This window comes from Peromyscus eremicus, chromosome 3, assembly GCF_949786415.1.
Source record: "Peromyscus eremicus chromosome 3, PerEre_H2_v1, whole genome shotgun sequence".
In the NCBI taxonomy this organism is placed as follows: Eukaryota; Metazoa; Chordata; class Mammalia; order Rodentia; family Cricetidae; genus Peromyscus; species Peromyscus eremicus.
The window spans coordinates 110,219,647-110,238,970 of record NC_081418.1 but is presented as its reverse complement, the minus strand read 5'-3'; the positions used below and the strand labels follow the sequence as shown (position 1 = coordinate 110,238,970).

General features: G+C 39.5%; 1 protein-coding gene across 2 annotated transcripts in view; it reads left to right on the top strand.

Annotated features, from left to right (window-relative positions):
• Mdfic2 (MyoD family inhibitor domain containing 2) overlaps positions 1–19,324 on the top strand; it is a 109,358-nt gene that overhangs the window by 5,554 nt on the left and 84,480 nt on the right. Inside the window, exon 2 of one of the 2 annotated variants that reach the window (XM_059256803.1) lies at positions 16,680–16,714. The exons of the other annotated variant lie outside the window; for it this stretch is intronic. Within the exon in view, the coding sequence (XP_059112786.1) occupies positions 16,680–16,714 (35 nt within the window). The remainder of the gene's footprint in view (positions 1–16,679; positions 16,715–19,324) is intronic. 2 annotated transcript variants of the gene reach the window in all.

The window sequence follows — 19,324 nt, the reverse complement described above, 5'->3', positions numbered from 1 at the left end:
ATATTGGTTTTCTGTAAACATTTCTTCATAGGCAGAGCTATCCACTTATCACCTATCTATCCATTGCTATTCACATAGATGTGCATATTAATCCATTTGAGCAAGCCATGGTAGAAGTCAGGATGTGAAATAGAGAAAAGAATTATCACATCATCCTGAAAGAGGATAGTTCCCAGACATTGTGTTAATGGAGTATTCGCTTTGCACCTGTTACAAGCCGAGGGAGAAAAAACACACAACTCATCCCTTATCCTCTCAGCACAGAACAGCAAAGACGTAGACTCTGGAACACACAGGTTATCATTCAGTCAAAAACAGAGATTGACAACTTACACTATTCAAAAATAGCATAGAGGAGGCCAAATCCACATTTTCCAAGTTCTCCTCTTTAAACAAAACAAAGGAAGCTCCCAATGCCTCAACTCTGTTTATGTGCAAAGACCATGAAAAAGCGAAAGACGTACACACAATGCACACAACGACATTCCTAAATTCACTGGACTTCCCTTTCATCAAAAGTGATTTGTTCATTTGTTCAAAAATCAATTTCAGGTCATGAATATTAAAATGATTCCCAAATATCAATTTTATTCAATTTAGCAACTGTTTGATAGGGCTCCTTTTGAGTTTATACACAACATGACATGCTAAGTGAAGAAACACGGAAAAATGAAGTTCCTGCTTTTGAGAAACTTGGTGTCTAGGTGTTCTATTATAAGGCCCAAATATTAATCTATGCTAATTTTGTCACTCATATAATTCCCATTTCAAAAGTGTGATTTCTTTTTAATATCTACCATAAAAATTAAGCCACACTATTGCCTGTTTTAAACTGTTAGTTTATGTGAATAGTCTACCTTGAGATGAGATAATTTTATTCTGTAAACATGGGATAGAATCATTAGATATTATTTATTATGCAATAAGTAAAATATAGCTAAAAAGATAATAGCATATTGTTTGCTTTTAAGTGTAGCTGACAGGAGAAGTTACACATGAAAACATGTCCTTGGAAGTTGTATAAATACATAAATAAGAACTGTCTTAGTCTTCATCCATTTTATTTTAGGATAACAGAATACTAAAGAACACACAATGCACACAGCAAAGATGTTTAGTTTCTGAGGCTGAGGAGGCTATGGTCAAGGTCCCCACAGTTGCTCCAGACCTTTCTCACCCCAACATAAGTTTAGGGGGGGATATATTCAAAGCTCAGCAGATGATAAAGAAAATTTCATGCAGGTAATTGCTAAGAACCTTAGGAACATGTATACCTGATCTAGCAAAAGACGGTAACAGGAAAAGGATATAACGATGGAGGTGGGAAAAAAGAGGAATGAACATGTGAGGAATCTGGGCCGAGAACTGGCTGATGCCTCTATACAAGGCACCAGAAAGAAAGGAGTCCAATGCCAACTCCTGGCTAATGATGACATCATAGATGCTTAATGGAGATGAAGTAGAGAAAAAATGACTGAAGGAGGGAGAATGGATGATGTGGGTAGAACAACTCAAGTGTAAACTGCCTTAGAAACATTCCAAGTGAACTGTCTTTGGGACATGAAGACTTAGGAGATCATTAAGTCACATAGATAAGAAAAAGACCCCATCAGATTTCACTCAGAGATGAAAGATGTGGAGGCTGTTCTTGTAGAAGCAATGGAAATTAAGTATAAATTCTATGAGAAGAAATCACAAGCTTGATGGTACCAGAGCAGGATAAATATGTCATGCTTCAAAAGTGGAGGAAATGGATGATTAAAACATTTACAGACCACAGTGTTCTGTGGGTGTGGGTGGGGAGCTCACAACATGGACACTTTCCTAGGCCCTGGATCATCTTCACTTTGGAAATGCCTGCTAATGACAGGGTTTATAGTACAATAGAATATACCTCTTTGTATTTTATTTTTCCAAGAACACAAAGAGCTATCAAGGGTTGGCAGGTTACTTTTCAAGATCAAAGCAAATTTAGAAGAGAATCTCATCATTTATTGAGAGGAATATTAAAGATGTGGATTGTCATTACATTAATGAGAATGAAATTGATTGAAGGCATGAGAGTGGTTCATAGCCCTGAAGGAAAGCTGAGGTCCAAGTACAACAAGAATTAATCTAACTCTGATGAGCTTGATAGTGAGACAATGTATCCAGGGTATCACTCCTGGAATAAGTGACCTCTATGTAAAGTTCTGTCTTCTCTGTCTCCTCCTATAGACTCCAAGTCCCCAGAAAGAAAAATCAACATTTCAGCCAGAAGTCCTCATTCTGGTTAGTAAAGAGTTGACAGACAGTATCAGGTAGATGCTTTTTCAGAGAAACAGGTTGTGGCATCAACAAAAAGGATAAAAGAAGCTGTGCTGCCTCCAATCATAACCACTCTAAGCCTGTCCCGTGGTAACTGGATTCCCAGCATCTCTCTCCATGAGGAGTAAGATTTTGTTAAGAACCTGACATGCTGGTGATACACCACTAAACGTTTCAGAAAAGAAGACTGCTTGCTTTAAATGAATTGGCCTTCTACTAAAGTTCAAATATCAGATTATTTTATGTTTAGACAGTTCAGGAAAAGATGAGGTCTTCTGCATTCTCATAGCTCAACAAATTAAATTCCAGAGGCACATCTACAGCTGACGGTTGAAGTTTTGTTCCCATTAAGCCTATAAAGGGGTAAGTTCATTTCATGTAAAATGATGACGTTGATCCCAATGGATGGCTGCGAAGATGCCATGTCAGCCTCGAGACTCTGACCAGATGAATTAATCAGTGTGAAGTCCCATAAGTTGTTCAGCACAGATTTAAAGACTCTCTTTCAATGAGGATAGGGTAGTACATCAAATCCAGAATGATCTTAGTTCATCATTATTAATTGCAGTTTTATGAAGTAGGAGTGAAACAATCTACACAGCCCGGGAACCACTCCATTTTATCTCATCAGGAAGAAGAAAATGATAGGCAACCAGAACTGGAGAGATTTCCCCCTTCTGACAGAGACTGCCTGAGCACCACTCATTTTTGTGTATGTCACAACAGTCGTTGATGTGACATACCTAATCAACATTGGTAGAAAGAGCAATCTTACTGGCAGAGGAAAAATGTCTCTTACATTCTATGCCTCGGGATAAGGGCATTCCATTCCTGCTACATTCTACATTCTACATCTACATTTATATGATTATGGCCCATTTCTTTCAGCTTCTGAGCCACATTTAGAGGGAATACTTCCTAATAAAATGCACCTACATGAGGTGTTCACCAGACCATTAGTTTAAAAAAAAAGAGGGAGGAGGAGGAATATGAAGAGAGGAAATGAAGACATCACTCAGTAGATGGCATCAGCCATTTCAACCATTTTAGACGTTATTTAAGCCTGCCAGGAAATAAATGTACAGCAGAGACAGACAGCAAGGGCAATGACAGTAGTTTTGCCAGTGTGTAACTTTTAGAAAGTAGAAGGGACAACTCAGAGAAGCATAGTATTAAATTAGACACCAGGTGCTATTTCTCCTTTGGTGTTTCTCCATGCCAGCGTAGCTTTTCAAAGGGGAAGCAGCATTGTAGAAGGTGAGGGTGATATTTCACAAATTCTAGTCTCCAATTACACGCAACATGATCTGCACTGGAGCTCCTCATTTGCTTACCAGTTATTTCTGCAGCTGCTATTGCTGCCTCTACTTTCTTCTTCTGAAAGCATTTGTACCCTACGCTGACTGTGAACTCAGGATCTCCCACCTCACCTGAATCCACCTGTAGAAACTTTCCTATGTAGAAACTTTAGTTCCTCCCAGAGGTACAAAAAGATACATTTAAATATCTCATGTCTAAATTTCATAAAATTAATATGATCTCCAGAGCTTGGGGGATACCGGTTCAGTCATTAAAGGGCCTACCTGTGTGTGTGAAAGCTTGATTCTGATCCCCAGAATCCACATGAAAAAACAGACACAGTCAAGTCAGCACTTCTGGAACTGTAGGATGAGAGGCAGAGACAGGACGGTCCCTGGAAACTCAGGGGCCAACTAAATCATTCTTCATAGTGAGGGTCCAAGCCAGTGAGGAATCCTGTCTCAAAGGAATGGGAGAAGGTACCTGAAGACTGACGTTTCTGACCTCCCCATACACACATGCAAATGCTCCCCAACATGTGAAGATGAACATAAAATAACATACTAAACAAATAATAATACATGAGGTGTCTACAAATAAACTTCCCTAGACAATGAAGACAGTAGCACATTCTGTATTCATACCACATATTAATAAAAGTAAAAGATGGCATCCTTCCCATGTATCTTAAAGCTATTTTCTCAGTTCACTCTGTGTGTGTGTGTGTGTGTGTGTCTAGATCAATAGTATAACTTATTCTACTGTAGAAGCAGAATTTAGTTTATAAAATATATGAAATTACATAAATCAAATCAGCGAATGTTTTCATCACAGAATTATCCCAGGAAGACACAACAGTTCAGATGCTCAAGGAACTTAGAATTCAGCTAGGGAAACAAATACTGGCAGCATGTCCCAGTCGCCAGGATTCAGAAATGCACAGGTTCATTAGCTGCACTTGAAATACAGTAGCATGCACAAAGCTAATTTGGAAGAATCTTTTTCAGGATGTAATCTCACTCACTAAGCCATGGGAGTACGTCCAATCCCTTAAACAGGCACAGGTTTCCCTATGAAAACTAAAAAGTGGATATGACCTTGTTTTGTTTACTAATGGACTTAGCAGGTTTGCATGAAAATACCTACAATAAAGGGTTACTTTAAAATAATATGAATAATTTGAAAATTACTGAGTTTTCTTATGTCTCGTAAAAGAACGTTTAATATTCTTTATCATCTAGCCTTTATGAAAAAAATTACAACTAATAGTTTCCTTTAAAGTGATAAAAACATAGTAAAAGAGATAAGTATATAGGTAACAAAGAGTTAGTTTATGTTCCTAAATAAATGCGTATTATTTGGTGATTAAAGAAATAAAGAAGCCGGGCGGTGGTGGCACACGCCTTTAATCCCAGCACTCGGGAGGCAGAGCCAGGCGGATCTCTGTGAGTTCAAGGCCAGCCTGGGCTACCACGTGAGTTCCAGGAAAGGCACAAAGCTACACAGAGAAACCCTGTCTCAAAAAATCAAAAAAAAAAAAAAAAAAGAAAAGAAAAGAAAAGAAATAAAGAGGAAAAAAAAAAAAGAAAAGAAATAAAGAGGAAATAGCACTGAGGATGCTGGTTTTTTTCCCTTAAATAGCACAATTTGGAGACACGGTATATTTATAGGACTGAATACATTAGAGCTATCAAAATCAGCATCCTGTTAATGTTTAAGATCCACAGGCCAGCCCTTGTAAATTAACGAGCAACTCCACAGCCTCTGGGGTCTAAGTCAAGGCACCAAATACTCGTTCTGTGACGTAACTGATTCTGTGACAGAAGTCTTACTTCAGGAAGTCAGTCTGTCACCACCACTCTCACAGACAGCTATAAGAAATCACTAATTCTTGTGATTGTAGAGGCTAGATAATACTAATTGGGAATCGATTTTAATCCTCAAAAACACACATTAGGAAAAGCTCCATGGTGGAAGACTGGAGGGCATATGGTCACATGGATTGAATTAAATATTTTGTCATTCTCTATGCATGCTAGTGGTATGTTTATTTAATATCTTCTCTTTGTAAGAAAGCAGTCATTCTATGGGATGAGTAAGTACAAATATCATACAATGTGCCTATAACTTATGCCAGTATGGTTTTCACAAAGAGGTAGTATGTAAGAAAGTTTGCCCTAACTCAGTGAATTTAAGTAAAAGAGAGCTGCTATGAAATTAATAATTACTCGAAGGCATGAATATATTTTGTTTGGCTATCTCTCTGTTGGAGCTATCATACCATGCTGGGGCCAAAGCAAGGGCTCAAGAATAGCATAGATAAAGGAAAGAATAAGCCAATAGAGTAAAAGAAATTATGAGAGTCCAAAAAGAAAAGAATACAGCTAGAAATGAGGAACATGGGGTATTAAGCTGGGGTGGAAGCCTCAAGCAGAATGTTAATATCCAGTAATGTTCTAAACTGATGGAATGTGATGGCCGAGAGTACATATACAATAAAAGTCTGAGCTGTGTACACTGTCTAGAGGACACTAGTCGTGTTTGACTTAGTAAGTGTAACCCAAGAGTTGAAACAGACCTTGGCCATGGTGTGACATGTTCTCAGTACCAAGCAGGCTGTAGACACAAACTGAATGTCACAGAAGCCATTGTCTATATCAGGCCCTAGATTCAGGAAAGCATGGAGGCAGTACAGAGAGGAAAATCCATTCTGTGCTTTAGATACCATGTGTAATTTGACAATCTTTATGAAAATGAGTTAGAAGAGGTTGGAATCAAGACTGTTCAGAAGTTCATGGCATCCACAGATGAGGAGGAATGATTTCCCTGTTGGGATACTGGCTGTGAGGGCAGCAGAGGCCAAGAGCTGACTCTGAAGAGAATGCCAGCCCCAACACTATGATCATGGACTAGAGAATAAGGAATGAAAACCAGATGCATTTTCAAGATTCTATTCTGGCTTTAGTTGGAATTTATAACATGTATCTCTGTGTATATATTTCATGTAAATCATGTATATTTAATTCAGAAAAATTATAAAATGCAAATGGCAAAAAATTTACTGTAAGTCCTATCACCTACAACCACTTATACCTTCTCCTCAAAAGGAAAAGCAATACCATGCATCTTGTAGTGCTTTAAATTGTATAAGGTGTACACACATGCAAATATGTCATTTTATAAGTATCACTATGCAATGCAATAATATCATAATTTCCTGACTCATAAATTAACATGAACAACTCCCTCCACCAATAATAGAGAATTACATCAGTAGTTCAGCAGCTATCTACCTAGCATTACATTTAGTAACAAAATTGCATAGCCACTCATTTTTTGGATCTTCACATTTTATTTCATTTTTGTTCTTAATCTCAAAGAAATATGTTACTATATGCTTAGATTCTTGTTATAAATGTTATCAAACCCAATGCGAGGTCTTGTAGGTACAGTTCACAATCTAGCACATCCATGCCCCAGGTTAGTTGCCTTAAAGTTGTATGCAGAAAATCTTGTCACACCTTTTCTTATAAGGAACATAAGGTCACAAAAGTTTAAATAGTTTGATCCAAAGTCACATAAGTAATGGACAACAGGATCAGGTCCCTTATCCACATCTTGTAATACAAAAGACGGAGCATTTCCCTTCAAGAAACATCTGCTGTGAAATAGAGTCAAAGTTGAATGACCAAGAGCTCCTCTCTTGTACTCATGTATATAACTAAGATTAAAGACTGGGAAGTTTGGGAAAGTCATTGGAGATGATAAAACTTTAAACCTGTCCTTCACTTAGTTGGTTTTTCTAAACACCTATTTCCCTCACAGGCAGAGTGATCAGAATGGGAAAGGGACTTTGGTTATGGAATTAGGCAGAGTTAGAAGCTGACTTGTCTGCTGATGTCAGTGACTGAGAAGTATGGAGTGCTCTGCTGCTGTTCTGCAATGCCGTCCCATTCATGGTTAAAATCAGAGCTAGAGTTCAGATCCCACAATGCCCAGTCTCCAAGACACAAATGAGTTGTATGGATTAATCATTTTAATATCATCACCCTTGACACTGGCAAACCAAACAAAACCTGGCTGGGAGGAAGGACGTGGAATCTGATTTTGCTTGCTTATCTTTGCATGGGGAAAACACACTTGAAAATAAAACATCGAAGGGTAGAAGAAAAAATAACTTCAGTGGCAGAATCAACTATGATCAGGTCAAGAAATAACAATACAGTTTGCCTGGTTAATGAACAGGTCAAAAAACATGCAAACTTAAGGCTATTTGGGTGATGAATCTTACTTTAATTTTCAAGTAACGTCATCTGATAACACAATCTCTAAGCTATAAAATGATATTGCACATATTCTCGGTCTCTTGTGATTAGCATATAGACTCCCATCATCAACCTTAGAAGTGACTCTTTTTTTTATATCTATATTTGAAAAATTTTAAACTTGTATAGTAGGAATTTGAAAAGAACAAAACATGTCACACTGTTAAAGCTTTAAATCAGACACAAACATCTCTTAGCTACATTAAACCTAATGCAACCATTTTTTCATTTTTTTTTCAATTCAGAATTAGATTCAGTTATACTGTAGTGGTCTTGGCCTCAGCATCATTATGTTAATTTTGTTTCTTTTCTTTTCTTTTTTTTTTTGTGCTATGTGCACCCTGCAAAAAGAAAGCCAGTGGTAAAATGTTTGAAGAAATGTTTGACTTATAGGAGAGGAAATTAAGTCAAGTGTTTCTACAGCCTTGAAATAGGAATTTAACATAACTCAAAGACCTGTGGTTATACATATGCATACATATATACATAAAAAATGTGTACAAGTTACCAAGACATGTAATCATTGCACCTGTATTACTCACCAACAGAAACTATAGGGCTCTGGCTTTATCATCAGTAATATAGATTCAATGAACCTGGTGGGGTATGAAAAGTGTATTTTAACCAGAGCTCTCTGGTGGCCCAAGTATCTAAACTCCTAGTTTCTACAAACATGCTCAGCTTCCCTAATCTTCACACTTCTCTCCCAGAATCTCCTACCTTGGATAATTAACTGGGTAGATGATTTTTTTTTGCACTTTGCTTATATGAGGACTCATTTGTAATAACGGAAAAATGCACAAATATGTCCGATTATTAAACTGCCCAACATCAAGTTTGACAAGCTAAGGGCAGTGCTTGTTTTCCTTTTTAAATTTAAACAGGTTTGAAGAGAAATCACTGTCTACAATTTTAGAAGAAGCTTTGGAAAGAGGCATGGTCCCAGACCCATCACTTACATGCACTGGTCCAGTCTTTATATGCTAGTGGGTAATGCATCCCACACTACAAGAAACTAGGCCAGAGAGACTAATCCCTATGGAATTTTTATTAGTCACCAGGAAGTGTTGCCTTCAAGGGCAATGAGAAGCTTTCAGTGACATTCTGCACAGAGAGGCCATTGCCTAGGCCCATTTGCCTTTTCAAAAGCCACTCTGGCTTCAGCATGGCTGGAAGTGTGGGAAAAGTGGATCAGTGGGGAGCAGGTGGGAGAGTCAGCAGCAGACCAGTTAGAGTTAGAGAAATGGCCATGTCAATCAGGAGGAGAGAAATTCTGATGACTGGTGACAATTTGAAACATCAGAACACCTAGGCAAAGCTCATCGCAGAGAGGAAGCAGTGATGTGGAGAGTTGTCCTCCCTGTTGGGGAAGTGATCAGGCTCTACCAACTTGAACCACAGGAAGAAAAGCAGGGGGGATTTAACTGGTGTGGATGGAAATGTGGGATTCTTCATAATGGCTTATTTGAAAGAGTATGTAAGCCCATGTTAAGGTGTTCTAAATGAGGAGCTTGGAAATTGGGATTGTGTTTCTTGAATTTTGATCATCTAACATTAGATATATCTCATTTTCTAGTGGGCTCTGGGAATAGTGGCTGACACTTGAAAGAATATATTTAGAATTTGTCTCACTTTCTTAATCACAGGGTGCCTTAGAGAAGGAAACTGACACAGGGTTAAAAATGAACCCCACAGCATCTCATGCTCCAAACTACAATCTATTTGAGGGACTCTGGAAAAGGCAACCTACAGTTAGTTAGAGACATGTATAAAACACTCACTCACTCACTCACCTTATTACAATGAGAAGAAAGGTATTCAGACACACACAGCTTTTATCCTTTTCCACCAGTGCAAACGCCAGGCCTTTGAATGAACTACAAGATGAAAGAGTCAAAATCCCAATGGCCTCCTCAAAAAGGGGATGCCCTTTAGAGAGCCAATGGTGCCCGAAGAAGCAGTGATTGTTAGGAGTCAGTTGGTAAGGTTCTTCACATGGTTTAGTGTTCTTATTTCCAGAAAGATTAAGGAATACAATGAGCAAGTATGGGAAGTAAGCAGGGGTGGGGCAAAAGTGCATATTCATTCATTCATTCATTCATTCATCCATTCATTCTTTCCTTCTTCCTTTCTTCCTTGGTGTCCGTACATGTGTGCCTGTGGGTGTGCAGGCCAGAGGGTCTGACATTTCACACGAGTGCTGAAGACTCGAACTCAGGTTCCCATGTTTGCATGCCAGGCACTTCACCTACTGAACTGTGTCTCAGGCTATCGAGGGCACGTGTCTATGTAACCACAGTCAGGTTCAAGAAAATTTAGATTTATTCTGACATAAAGTACAACATCTTTGCCTAAGATATTAAGAATGATCTAAAATATCATTGCTCAAAAGATAAAAACTGGGAAATATTTCCATTGCAGCATTTATGGCATTGGGAATGAGAGTACAGAAGAGCTGAGTCTGTGGAATTGCACATATCCAGTATTTGAGATCTGGTGATATTATTGATTGGATTTTGACCTTGGTCATATCACTAAACAGCACCGAGCCACAGCTTCCAAAGACAGAAATGAAATTTATAATGACTACTTCACTAGACACAGTCAGGTGTCTCCCCGAAAATCCATGTTTACATTCATCTTAAGGAACCCCAGGTACTCAGCAATCCACCCCAAATCAGCCATGCCATTACAGAGAGGCTGTCCCTCTGTGTGAAATCTGACCAGTGTGGCCCATCTGTGGTGGTGTCATTGAACCTGACGATGATGTCTGGGGGCTATTTGGGGAGAACAAGCCATGAAACATTGTCTACTGCATGTTTCTAGTAAAGATTTTAGTTTCATTTCTCGTGGTGGGAAGGTGTTAGGTTTAACTTCGTTTATTTGTTTGTGGTTTAGAGAGAATCTTTAAGAATCTCTGCTTGCAGATATTGCCAAGGCTTCACGCAAGGCTTGAAATTAGGAAAGCAATTTCATGGTCGTGAGAAGACTGAGTGCCAAGGTCACATGTCTAACCTAAAGTTCCATAGGAAGAAGAAAAAAAGCATTCTTAAAAGTATTGTTGAGCTGTGTGGTGGTGGTTCATATCTTTAATCGCCGCACTCAGGAAGCAGAGGCAAGAAGCTCTCTGTGAGTTCAAGGCCATCTAGTCTACACAGAGAGAGTGAGTTCCAAGTTACACAGACAAACACTGTCTAGAAAATCAACAACAATGAAAGTGTTGTTGAGACATTTTTGTCTACCCTTTACTGCTTAATACTAATTAATTGGCAATAAACTACCTACATTTAAACTAGTTTGAACTAGGATGTTCTGTTATTTGAAAGCTTCCTGCCTCAACTGTCATGCAGACTCAGTAGTTCTGCATGGAGAGTAACCAGTTCTACCATTACTTTTTTTTCCCAGTTTTGTTGTTGGTTTTTGGTTTTTTGGCACCTTTCTTCTACTATCAAGGACTGGGTGGTTTCTTACTCTGTTTCCATATCTTCCCACACACTCCCAACAGCACTTGCCAGCGGTGAATCCTTGTAACTACCATTAAACGAAAGTGAACAGAGGCTGCCTGCCCTCTTATCACGGTGCAAGTCTGGTCAGGAGCACAGGTGGAGAGATTACACCAGGGAAAAGAAAGAAGAAAACAGCATTAGCAAAAGCAGTGTGCTCTTCATGCAAGGAAAATATCATTTCCCACAAACTGATCTTTGAATGGCAGGAAAGTATTGTTTGGAGTAACTGACATATCTGTTGAGAGAATGAAAGGTAAAATGAGAGGATTGAGGACATGAGAAATATCTTCCCAAACCCAGATAGTGTCCTAAATAAAAACAGACAAGTGTTCAAAGGTCGTCCAACTACTTCCCGAATGCATCCTTGATTTTATGTTAGTATTCTCAAGTCATCACACAGGTTTGCATTTGTGGAGTCATTTCATTGGCTAACTCTGTCCTTGTTCCTGTTCTGAGACTCTCTTTGGATTTCAGTGTGTGACGTAGACTATGCCTAGTGACAAAACAACAATGGTACCACTAATTTTACTACTTGGTAAACATGGCCAAGTGCAGAAGGTACATGTTCTTTTTATAAAATTTACTTAGTCACTCTTTTTCATTCCCTTATGATTGCAGAGATGAATCTAAGTTTTACATATGTTATTGCTTTTTTTTTTTGAGAAATAAGAGTGTTGTGTTTGAAAGAGAAAATTACAACCGGGCGGTGGTGGCGCAAGCCTTTAATCCCAGCACTTGGGAGGCAGAGCCAGGTGGATCTCTGTGAGTTCGAGGCCAGCCTGGGCTACCAAATGAGTTCCAGGAGAGGTGCAAAGCTACACAGAGAAACCCTGTCTCAAAAAACCAAAAAAGATAGATAGAGAGAGAGAGAGAGAGAGAGAGAGAGAGAGAGAGAGAGAGAGAATTACAGAGGAACTCTTACTTGGGAGCAAAAACCAAACTAACCTCATCTTTTAGAGCCACAACACCCAAGTGAAGCACAGGTATTACAGTTTTATGAATGCTAACTAAAGTTATGAATTTCCTCCAGTCAGAAATACAGGCAAGAAAGATACTGTTGCAGCAAGTGCAGCACCAATAGGAATTGAAGATATTTTCCTATCTATTTATATAGTGTTCCTCTGTTACCATAAGATATTGCCCCTTATAATCTCAACTGAATTATTTACCTTTTATATTGTATATGTGTGCATATGTATATGTGTGCAACTTTCGTCTCATTAATAAGAATTTATTAATAAGTTGCTAGTATGTACATATATTTGGATATGATCATGGAAATATTACTGATGCAATTGTTTTGCTGTATGATACGATATATTTTACTGTATTTTTTGTGTATATGTGTGGCATGCATGCACTTATACAAGTTCATAGGCAGGTGGAGGTGTGTGAGTGTATGCATATACAGAGGCTCAAAGTCGACACTGGGCGCCTGCTTCAATGGTTTCATGGCTCTCCGTCTATTCATTGAGGCAGCTTCTCTCAGTTGAACTCAGAGCTTGCTAGTATGGCAAGTCTTGCTGGGCAGCTTGCTCCAAGGAACCGCTTTCTCTGTCTTCCTAGAATGATAAATGGACCTCATACTGATGCTGCTCGGTGGAGACTACTGAGCCATCTCTCAGACCTTACTCTATTTTGAGAAGATTCTTTTTGATGAGGCCCATAGGTCTTACCAGATTTCCATGGTATAAAAGCTGCTAAGGACATTTGAACTAAAGGAAATTAATGATCTAAAAAGCTGTTTAGTGTGTGTGACAAACATCTTCCTGTGTTATTCCGTTTTGTATGAAAGCACAAAACACAAAGTCTTGCAGTTGCATGGCCTACACAGATAATTTACTTCTTTCAAAAAGATAAAGCCATTATAATTTTAGTAATTAGCTGCAAACATAGTTCTTTTATTAGGTCATTTTGAATCATAAATACTCCAAGCTTCTTGAAAAGAGTGATTACATTGGATTTCTATCAAAGTGACTCTAACTTCAGAGGAACAAAAAAAAAACCCTTGAGGACTATTTTTTAAGTATAAATTCCATTGTGTAAAGGAGGAAGAGATTTCTTTGAAGCTATATATATGACTGACAAATCTGAATGAATTCTCAGAAATAAAGCATGGCCACTGTGAACATTACACAAAATTGATGTAAGAGCTGAAGGATGAGAGAACAGAAAATATTAGATACATTTTTCATACATTTTTCCAGGAAACCAAAGACCAGATAGATACCTGAACTACACCAGAACAGGTTATATTTTACTGAAAATTCAGTAAGCCTCCGCTACAGAGAGAGCAAATGCATTTTCTCCTGAGCTGTTTCTAGTCTATTGCCAGAGAGTGTCTGAAGTATCAGGGTAAAGAGGGTCCAGAATGGGCTAAGGGCAAGTGGGTCCTGGGTGACAGGGAGGAATCACAGAACATCTGCAAAGGATTTGCCCCGCCCCCAGACCACTTAGACCAACAGCACAGAACTAAGGAGATGGTCCCTGAGGCTCTAACATTAGACAGTAAGTTAAGCTGAAGAAACAGGAAAAGTAGAATACGCAATTAAAAGTACAAGACTAGAGCTGTGGATGTTGGGTGCATCCAGGGAAGCCACTTAGGAGTTCTTTGAGGACTCAGCAAGGCAAAACAATGGTTATAACAATAGCAGTGTATATATACTGAGTATTTACAATCATCCCAGCCTTGTCTTAAGAATTTACGTTTAACAATCCATGGAGCTGTTTAAAACAATTTGGGGTGGCTGCTGCTATTATCTCCAGCCTGAGAATGGAAGATGGGTCTGGTGACAATGCACCCGTCCCCATATCAATATGGGATATCTAGGGAGCTGGTTTTAAGCCACAGATGTCCCGACTCAAGAGCTTTTTATGTAAGCCATCAAAACATATGAAAATACTCTGTGATGATAAAAGTTACTTCAAGACTATTCTTTTTCTTTGAAAGACTCAAGTAATGGAGAACCGTATTGATTTCAGTTTAACCCATGGAACATTGGCAGCGAAACTTCAAAAAGGAATGGATTAGTTGTAGGAATCCCATCGACTCGTGGTGTTTGCTGTTCTTCAAAGACAGTTTGTTCTCCTCGCTGCCTTTTGCTTTTGTTTTCAGGAAGGTTAATGCAGTTTTGATAGAAACAAGAACCAAATGCATATCTTTCCAGTGAAGAATTCAGATTGGGGAAATTTTCACTCTCTAAAATTGTACAGTGGGATTAAAGGGATGAATCATAGGGATTAACAGATTCAAATATCCTGGCCTTATCAAAATTACAACTAATGTTTCTTCAGAGTTCATGAAGTCTCTCTAATGAGATAAATACTACCCATGAACCAAACATGACCCCTTCTTTCATGGCAATTTAGAATGAGATAACTGTTAGCAAAAGTCAGTGTCTCTCTGTCTCTATGTCTGTTTGTCTGTCTCTGTATCAGTCTCTCTCTCTCTCTCTCTCTCTCTCTCTCTCTCTCTCTCTCTCTCTCTCACACACACACACACACACACACACACACACACACACACCAAATCTAACTGAGCTTTAAAACCGAGTTTCTTTGAGGACTCTGAAAAGCAAATATCCAGTGTCTCTGCCACCCAAAAAATATGGAATAAGACTCTCTTATCTGGTGGTGGGAAGAATAGAGATTGGACACAGAAGTAGAGTGGATAATTATGAGAGATTAGTGACAGAACATATACTTGCTGTTGATTTTTTGACATTTAAAAAATACATAGCCTCCATGCAGATTTCACAGATGTTAACATTTGCCCACAGCTGCCTTCACTTTTTTTCTTTTTGAGAAAACAAGAATCACATTTTTTTTCTCCTTAAGTTACAGAATATCAAGATTCTAGCTTGACATTCTCTGAAATAAAGACCCAGAGACATTCACTTTTATAGTAACAGCTGCAACAAGCCGAATAAGAATCCAATTCTGTCCATGCCCCAGGTAGAAGAGTGACAAACAGAACCCACTCTGCAGATAGCATAATACAACTTGGGAGACACTGGGATAAGTAGGATTTCAGTGCCACTCTGTCCCATTCTAGGTCTGACCAATATAGAGCAATGTTACCCCATGTAAGAGTCATATTCTTCAGGGTTCTTCCTTTATGTATGAGACTATGGCATCCCAGAAAAATGACTATGTCCGGCAGTCCAGGCCCTAGTCATCCAGCCATTATGAACACTTACTCTCTGCTAGACACAGTGCATCACAAACACAGAAAAAGCTGAGGCTGTGGCTCAGTCAAGTCCCCAGAACCCATGTAAAAAGCCAGATGTGGTAGAGCATGTCTGTAATTCCAGTGCAGGGGAGGCAGAGACAGGTAGATCCTTGGAGTTCACTGGCCAGCCAGTTTAGCCAAATGACAAGTTACAGATTCAATGAGAGACTTTCGCTCAAAATAAAGGAACTAGCAATAGATGTTGACCTCCAGAAGCCACATAAACATGAACACATGGGCATTCATACACACAACTTTACATTCACACATGGATACATACATAATACCAAAGACACAATAATGAACACACACACACACACACACACACACACACACACAACCAAAAAAACCCACATAACCCAAGTCACCAAGTAGTTGGCTGGATGCTTTTACTAGGCCCATACACGTAAATTCCATGCCTTCTTCCCTAATACCAGAGGGATTCACAGGCCATCTCCTACCTCACCACATTACCACATAACACTGACGTGGAACTCAGATGAGTGCGTTCTACTTGTTGTTCACTATCCACTCTGAAGACACTTGGTGGAGGGAGACAGTCTAGGTCCCCATGCAATTGCCTGGATGCCCGAACCACTGAGGTGCAGTAACTGCTACTGTAGTTGACTGCTATCTTCTTTTTACTTCAATGGCTGGTCCAGTGAAAAACTGATGGTTGTAAGACTCACCTTTATTTCCCCTTTTCTGTCTCATGTTGGTAGAAGAATGGCATCTGTCATTCATTCTGTAAACACTCAATACCTCCATTCTCTAGACATTGTTCTGTGCTTACCCTAAAAATAATTAACATAATATTCATGATATTTAGAGCCTAGTGGGAAACAGCAGACACTTAAAAAATGAAAAAGTAGTCTTCATTTACCATGGTCTCCTATTCCTTGTTCTCCCTCTCTGTTGTTGATCCAGCTGGGATCTCCCACTCACCCAAGCTCTCTTTCCCTCGACCCTCGCCCTTCACTACCCCCACTCATGTCCAGGCTGTTCATGTAGATCTCATTCCATTTCTCCGTCATTGGGCGATCCCTGTGTCTTTCTTGGGGTCCTGTTTTCCAGGTAGCCTGCCTGGTGATGTGAGTAGCAGTCCAGTCATCCTTGTTCCACATCTAGTATCCTGTTATGAGTGAGTACATACCATGTTTGTCCTTCTGAGTCTGGGATACCTCACTCAGGATTGTTTTTTTCTAGATCCATCCATTTGTCTGCAAACCTCATAGAAACCTCATCCAACTACTGAGGGATCTGGATGCAGAGATCCATGACTAGGCCCCAGGTGGATCTCTGGGAGTCCAATTAGCGAGAATGAGAAGGGTTTATATGAGCGAGAATTGTTGAGACCAAGGTCGGATAAAGCACAGAGACAAATAGCCAAACAAATGGAAACACATGAAATATGAACCAATGGCTGAGGGGTCACCAACTGGATCAGGCCCTCTGAGTGGGTGAGACAGTTGATTGGCCTGATCTGTTTGGGAGGCATCCAGGCAGTGGCACCGGGTCCTGTGCTCATTGCATGAGTCGGCTGTTTGAAACCTGGGGCCTATGCAGGGTCCCTTGGCTCGGCCTGGGAGGAGGGGACTGGACCTACCTGGACTGAGTCCACCAGGTTGATCTCAGTCTGTGGGGAAGGCTTTGCCCTGGAGGAGATTGGAATGGGGGGCGGGCTGGGGGGAAGGTGAGGGGGAGGGAGGGGGGAGAACAAGGGAATCTGTGGCTGATATGTAGAACTGAATTGTATTGCAAAATAAAAATTAAAAAAAAATGAATAAGTAGACAGTATGTTTGGTGATGGTAAGTACCAAGGAGAGAAAAGAGAAGGATAAACAGGAACATCAGGGAATCCTACTCTGTTTGGGTGTTATCTAGGCAGGACCAAAGGAAAGAAGGGTAAGATTGTCAGTACAGAAAATAGCAAGTGTTATATGAAGTCTAAGGGCCAGTGCTTAGTATGTTCAAGGCCAATGAACTAGGATGAGCAGGCAGAGTTCTAAATACAGGTCGGCCCAGAGTCTGACAGAAGGCTTTGCAGGCAACGATAAAACTATAATTTTAATTCAGGAAGAATGGGAAGGTACATGCATAACAAAATGATTTTAAACATTAAGCTTTGAGGGATAAGAACTGTGAGCATTTGAGGACTTTTATGGGAGAAAAGGGATTCTATGGGGAATCTGATGTTGTGATTTGCAGGTATCTGTCCAGGATCAACCATGCACAGTGCTGTGGGACATCAAAGTACAATCATGAGGTGACCTTATTAGAATCATTCCAATGTTGTTCACCTGAAGATTTCAGGGGCTCGATCCAAAATAGAATCAGGGTTAAAGCAGCATTTTAAACAAGGCATCCTGGTGACTGACATCTGTAAGCATTTTTGAGTATAATAGCCATCAATCAAACTATGAGTGGGGATTCTCAAACTGTGTCTGGGCCAAAAAGGAACGAACATGGGGAAAAGGTGGGAAGTGATGTTGGTGGAGATCTCTGAGGATAGGAGTCTATAGTGGCATTTAGATTCCTATATAATTATAGAACTAAAGCAAATGTGGATTTTCTGTTCGAGTTCTTACCCAGCACTTGGCATATCTGTGAGCTCACTCTATCATCTCAAACCATAAAAGGATCTTTAAAGCAAGGGAGGGTCAGGGAATCAAAGAACTAAATGGCCTGTCCAAGAATACCAAGCTACTCAATGATAAAGGCAGGATTCAAGCCAGTGTGGTTTAATTCACAAGCCTATGGTCATTAACTATTAGAGTGAGGAAGGTCAAATAATGAAATATGAGAAAGAATGGATAAGATCAAAAAGGCCCTTAAATGCCTTCCTCTAAGACAAGGAGTTTGAATGTGATGGCGTTGCCTTAATGAAATTTATGGAAATGATCAGATGTGGTTTTTAGCATAATCCTTCTGGTGGGAGGAATACAGGCAAGAAGCGATAAATGGAGTTCAGATAATAGCAAAGATAATGCCTTAGCTCAGCTCTTCTAGGAAGGAGGGCTTGAGACAAGGGTGAGTCTATTGATGTCTAATTGGAGAGGTGTATTCCTTAGGGTAGTGTGTTGGTCACTTTGCTCATTTCTGTCGCTAAATAGTATCAAAACAACTTAAGAGAAGACATTTATTTTGGCTCATGGTTTCTGAAAGATTTCAGTCCATCACAGTTGGGAAGGCACAGTAGTGTGGAGCAACGAGGCATTCACCCAGGACAAAGCAGAAAAGCAGGCCAGAACCAAAGTAAATGCAGGCTTCAAAGGACCATCTCCAGGCACCCATTTTTGTGACTAAATCCTATTGTGAAGGATCTTCAGCATTAATAAAATGTTCCATAATATGAGCCTATGAAACATTTCAGATTCATACCATAACTTTCAACCTCTAGACTCCAAAGACTTATAGTCACCTCATGATTTCACCTCCAACTAGTCCAACATCAAAGCCCCGAAAGTCTCTACAGACACTCCATGAAAACTCTTAGCTGTAGGCCCTTGTAACCTCAAAACCAGGTTACATGGCTCCAATATAGGACACGATATAATATATATTTGCTTGTATGTAATAATACTATAAACATCTCCACTGAAAAGGGGAGTGATGAGAATGTAGCAAGTGAATATTGCACCAATTTAGGACAAACA